The sequence below is a fragment of the Salmo salar genome, chromosome ssa12 (genome assembly GCF_905237065.1).
Source record: "Salmo salar chromosome ssa12, Ssal_v3.1, whole genome shotgun sequence".
In the NCBI taxonomy this organism is placed as follows: Eukaryota; Metazoa; Chordata; class Actinopteri; order Salmoniformes; family Salmonidae; genus Salmo; species Salmo salar.
In genome coordinates, this window is record NC_059453.1 from 30,482,036 (window position 1) to 30,488,024 (window position 5,989).

Here is a 5,989-nt window from a genome sequence, read left to right on the forward strand (position 1 = left end):
TTATCACCATGTCTATCATCCATCTTTTAAGCTTCTTGCAAATGCAATTTACAGTAATTTATTGTGGAAGTTAACAATGATTGATATAGCTTACACAGAAACATAACTCAAATGAGTTGGTTGTACATTTACACACAAATGTATGCATTATTTCAATATGTATGCCAGAGCACATACGCAGTATTGTAAAAAGCTTGTAATATAGGGAGGAAATTGATTAAAAAGTAATTCTCTCAAACTGCAATCAAGTTACTAACAACACCAGATAATATTGTGTCAAATGTTACACTTAGACAATGCTGAATTTCCCAGTCAGCCAAAATACATATTATTGAAACTCCCGCCACCATGTACTTGTGTGACGTGAACACTGATGCTCCTGACACTCGAAGATGAACCAATGAGAGCCTGGGAAATAACAAAATGCCACAAGAAGGACAAATCGGATCGTAGCGGCGGGAAGTCCAGCTGACGGGGGGAGGAGTTGTGGGGATATTTGGCGCAAGTTTTGTTTCTTAGACTAGAGCGCGCCAGAGACACCACACGAAATCCGTCAAGACGAATAGCCCGAATACTTCTTAATCAACAACTTAAATAAGGTATCACTACTTTCAATGCGTGTTTTAAACGTGTGGCATTAAGTTTGATTTGACGAGATATTGTTGAATGTTTTGTCAGAATTTGTGGGGAGATATGTTGGCGAGCGAGTTGCAGTTGCGTACTGGGGGGGTTTTAATCACCAATCAGTCAAGTTTAACTAGTTAGTCAGATATAAAACAGTTTGTCGAATACACCAATACATAAATGTATGGTTTTCTTTGATTGTGGTATTTTACGCCATTTCAGTGTTTTATAATAGTTGTGCTGTTGGCGCCACACATGAGGACACATATTGTTGTCGCCATTGCGTCTGCAGATACAGTAGTTACTGAGAATTCACACCATTGTGATGGCCCTGATCTTTTGTAATGTTGATTTTACAACAGTGCAACGATCGAGTCATGCTTAGCGGTAATGACATTAACTTGCGTGGAAAATACTGAAACTACTTTGATCAGGGTAGACCTGATAGCTAGGATGGATGGTATCATTTACTATTGTGTGGTTTCGTATCTCTAAAGAATTTCACTCATTTCAAGTCACTCTTGATCATAATTTAATTATTTTTCTTGCTGTCTATCTATTCATGGGTGTTGTCACAATGGCTGACCTTATCTCTTCCCCCTTCAGTGTTTTGAAACACGTCTGGACGCTAAGTGCTCACAGCGAAGATGCCCAGTACACGTTCCCAGGCTCAGCCCATTCTCCAGTTCCCCAGACGCAAGTCCTTCAGTGTTGACTCTAAAAGCACCAAGAGCACATCCCAGACGAAGGAGACCCAGTCCCTCTGCTCCGTGGAGTCTCCTAAACTACAGCCCCTTCCAGAGAAGATCCAGCTAATGCCCCTCTCACGCAGGCCTGTGGCCCTCAAAGGCATAACTCTGTGCCCAAGGCTGACCCCAAGAATACCCCTCAGCCCTCGCAAACGCACAGGTATGGGATTGTTATTATACTCAACTTTGAAAGTGTTTCACTGTCTAAAATTTTAGGTCATTTGTGATTTTTTTTTTAACATATTCTGTGCAACTGATAAACCACTTTAGGTCATTTGTGATTTTTACATATTCTGTGCAACATTTTAAACTGATAAACCACTTTAGGTAATTTGTGATTATTACATATTCTGTGCAACATTTTAAACTGATAAACCACTTTAGGTAATTTGTGATTTTTACATATTCTGTGCAACATTTTAAACTGATAAACCACTTTAGGTAATTAGTGTTTTTTAATTTTTTTTATACATATTCTGTGCAACATTTAAGCTGATAAACCACAATGCTCAAAATTAAGTAATTATTTCAACTCTTGATGCAAACGTGACATGCTATCCGAAAGACAGACATCTTGTTTCTAACCTAACCATGCGTCTTCTGTGTGTTTCTCAGGAGATGAAAATGGCTGTAACCTCAGTGCCAACCTACTGGGCACTCCTCCCAAGCAGCCCTGCCTTAACCTGGCCTCCCCCTGCGAGCTGGGCTTTGATGAGAACTCCCCCGTTCTATCCCAGAGGAGACTACTGACCCCCCTGTCACCAAAACGGCAGCCCCTCTCCCACCCCAGGGCTTCCCCCAGCAGACTCCATGAGACCCCCAGTGGGAGCCCATCATGTCCCCGATCAGAGAAGGCCACGGTGGTCCGCCTCTTTGCTGAAAGTAAGACATGTCTCTCTCTCTCTTCCTCTTCCTTTTCTCCTCCCTCATGTTCTATTCCTCGTAGATTTTTCTGAAGTGCAAATGAAAAGCGTTAAACTCCAAAGGGAAATGTGTGCCTTTATTTCATTTGCTCATTATTCTAATGTTCACTTCATATAGACTTAAGGCAAACTATGAACCCCTTCTCCCTCTCTCCAGAGTCTAAGTTCCATAGTGTGAAGCAGGCCCTCCACACGGCTGTCCCAGAGCGCCTGCTATCCCGGGAGGCTGAGAGGTCCTCCATCCGCTCCTTCCTGGAGGACAAGGCCCTGAAGGCCAGCCCAGCCAGCCTCTACATCTCTGGAGCCCCCGGGACCGGCAAGACCGCTTGCCTCAACTGTGTGTTGCAGGAGATGAAGGTTAGCATCACTGTTTGCATTAGTCTCCACTTTGTTAATGATGGGTTAATTGTTAGCATTAGCCTAGCATTGGATCTGTTGCCTTGACAGGATTCAAACACTCATTAGCCTAGTGTTTGATCTTGAGTGGATCCCAATACTCTAAAATGACCTTACACCTCTACCATAACGCTCAGAATCACTTAATTCCACCCCTTGTGTACAGCCCTGAACCCTGTGTGAATTTAACCCCATTGATTTCTGTTACATGAATTTAACTATTTCCTCTCTTGATCCAGGATGAACTGAAGGAGATTGAGACAGTGGTGATCAACTGTATGGCTCTGCGTAGCGCCCACGCCATCTTCCCCCTGCTGGCAAAGAAACTGGGGGCCTCTGGGGGTCACACCGACACCAAGCTGCAGAAACTGCTGACCAGCACGGGGCCCACTGTGTAAGTATCTAGCTACTGTGCCAAACCATAACCCTGAACTATAACTTAAATCCATGACACTTTCGTAAAAGTAGAGTTTTTCTTTATCCAACAACTCTGAATTTACACCGTAAAAAAAAAAAAACTCATATTTGAGAAAGGAATTACATTTTGCAGACTGATAAGTTTTGCCTATTAACCTTCTCTCCCCAGTCTTCTAGTCCTGGATGAAATGGACCAGTTGGACAGCAAGGCCCAAGACGTTCTCTACACCATCTTTGAGTGGCCGTACCTGCCCAAGTCCCGCCTCTGTCTCATCGGTAAGAGCCCCTCAATATACAGTGTTAAACAATATACACCGTCTCTGGTATGCACATTTTATTGGACGTTACAATTTCTAGTTAATATCTAAGGATTCATCTGAAGATTTCACCCTCAAACTTCATACACACATCTACCCATCTCTATATTTAAATTCCATCCATTCAACTCTCAGCCATTTCCTCATATGGGCTGTCGTTAGTCTTCCAGATGTAATGACGGTGTCATGCCATTCTAGGTATCGCCAACTCTCTGGACCTGACGGACAGGATCCTCCCCAGGCTCCAGGCCCTGCCTCGCTGTCGGCCCCAGCTGTTACACTTCCCTCCCTACAGCCGCCAGGAGCTCGCCGCCATCGTACAGGACAGACTCAGACAGGTGTCCGGAGAAGGGTTACTAGATGCATCGGCCGTGCAGTTTTGTGCCAGGAAGGTGTCTGCTGTATCGGGAGATGCACGCAAAGCTCTGGATATCTGCCGGTAAGGGAATGAATTGACGAAATATCTTAAATACACTATTAATATTAAATAACATGTTGGTTGCAATGATGACTTCTTAGGACACCTTTGGATTGCCCAGGAAAATAAATGTAAGATCAAATATGAGCAACCAAAAATGTGCGTTTACTATGGCTAGTTATAAATGGTCTTGGAGAGTTGGTATGGAAAGGGAAAATGGGATACCTAGTCAGTTGTACAATTGAATGCATTCAACTGAAATGTCTTCCGCATTCAACCCAAACTCTGAATCAGAGAGGTGCGCAGGGCTGCCTTAATCGACATCCACGACTTCGGCGCCCGGGGAACAGTGGGTTAACTGGTTGAAGTTTTGTTTGAGAACAGAAAGTGTCATGACGCCGGTTCCTCTGTGTTACAGGAGGGCTGTAGAGCTTGTGGAATCTGACGACAGAAAGAAGGAAGCAGAAACTACAGCGTCTTGTGTGAGCGTGCCCCAGGTGGCCAGAGTGCTGTCGGAGGTGTACGGGGACCGCATGTCCTCGTCAGAGGGAGAGAGCTTCCCCATCCAGCAGAAACTCCTGGTCTGCTGTCTGCTACTGCTAACCCGCAACGGCAAGAACAAAGAGATCCCACTGGGCAAGGTGAGAGATGGGCACTGCATTGGTGCGAACAAAGTACTACAACACAAGTTTGTAAATTGAAAGCAAACATTTCATTTTTTTGCTGTTAATCATTTTCTAATACACCTTGATATACACCGAGTGTACAAAACATTAAGAACGCCTGCTCTTTCCATGACTGTCCAGGTGAATGCTATGATTCCTTATTGATGTCACTTGCTAAATCCACTTCAATTAGTGTAGATGACGGGGAGGAGACGGGTTAAATATTAAAAAAAAATTGTGCACAATCCATGTCTCAATTGTCCGTGTGCCATTCAGAGGGGGAATGGGCAAGACAAAATATTGAAGTGCCTTTGAACAGGGTATGGTAGTAGGTGTCAGGTGCACTGGTTTGTGTCAAGAACTGCAACGCTGCTGGGTTTTTCCACGCTTAGCCGTTTCCTGTGTGTGACAAGAATGGTCCACCACCCAAAGGAGTAGAACGCATTGGAGTCAACATCCCTGTGGAACGCTTTCGACACCTTGTAGAGTCCATGCCCCGGCGAATTGAGGCTGTTCTGAGGGGGGAAAAAGGGGGGCAACGCAATAGTAGGACGGTGTTCCTAATGTTTTGTACACTCAGTGTACATGCATCATACAAGTCTAGGTAGCTAGTAAGAATTAAACGTAAAACGACAGTTACAGACGTTTTCTCTTGCACTGACCTGGTTACCACTGAACGTCATTGGGTTGCTGAAGGTCAGTACCAATTATTTCTCAAGTCTGACTCTCTTCTCTATCCCTCAGCTCCATGAGGTGTACAGCCGTCTGTGTACCAAGAGACAGGTGGGCGGCGTGGGCCAGGGCGAGTGCCTCTCCCTCTGCAGTCTGCTGGAGAGCCGGGGCATCTTTGCCCTGAAAAAAGCCAAGGAGGCTCGCATCACCAAGGTTTCTCTGAAGATTGAGGAGAGGGATGTGGAGAATGCTCTGAAGGATCGCACCCTGCTGGGCAGTATCCTGTCCGCTGGCCTACCATAACCTTTCACCATCGGGATGATATCAACTTCTCCATCTGACCAACCCAGATTAATATTTATTTGTGCCTTATTTTGTTTGTTTTTTGGGATTCCTTTTTTTCTGGTGGGGTGATGCATATCCAACTATGACCTCCCTTTTCAGAACAATAGGAAATGCATCAATTTGTTAGATTTTTATTGACAGATAAACATGGACTGGAAACATTTCAAATGGTCAGCCAAACTGACCAGCTGCTTTTAACTTGCGTTTTAAATGCTCATTTATTTTTTGTGGGTAAAAACCTTATGTACATTTATGTTGTAATAAATTAATGTACAAACTTAATTTGTTGGTCTTATTTTAATTCAGCAAGAGTTCTACTATTTTTGTTAATCATGGTGAATCAAAAAATAAACTCAAATAAAAACAAATGTTTTTGTAAACTGTAGGCATACCTATCAAAATCATTAACTTTTTAGGAAATATAGCCTTAGTCCTTATTCAAAATAAATTAAAGGCCTGCCTG

The 5,989-nt window shown here is 43.7% G+C and overlaps 1 protein-coding gene and 1 non-coding gene across 3 annotated transcripts; both read left to right on the top strand.

Moving 5' to 3' along the window:
* Window positions 1-459: 459 nt before the first annotated feature.
* Window positions 460-5,808, top strand: LOC106564750 (cell division control protein 6 homolog). 2 transcript variants are annotated; one of them, XM_014131072.2, is made up of 9 exons: window positions 460-599; window positions 1,231-1,533; window positions 1,989-2,255; window positions 2,454-2,653; window positions 2,932-3,086; window positions 3,279-3,385; window positions 3,625-3,865; window positions 4,263-4,485; window positions 5,254-5,808. In XM_014131072.2, the coding sequence occupies exons 2-9, from the start codon at window positions 1,272-1,274 to the stop codon at window positions 5,482-5,484; spliced, it is 1,686 nt and encodes a 561-aa protein (XP_013986547.1). In that variant the 5' UTR covers window positions 460-599; window positions 1,231-1,271; the 3' UTR covers window positions 5,485-5,808. The 2 variants fall into 2 exon arrangements, with proteins under 2 accessions (XP_013986547.1, XP_013986548.1); XM_014131073.2 differs by lacking the exon at window positions 460-599 and adding an exon at window positions 623-713.
* On the top strand, window positions 3,926-3,996 carry LOC123725778 (small nucleolar RNA SNORD58). The gene has a single exon (XR_006758292.1). It is a non-coding gene; the product is annotated as a small nucleolar RNA SNORD58 (small nucleolar RNA).
* Window positions 5,809-5,989: the final 181 nt, after the last annotated feature.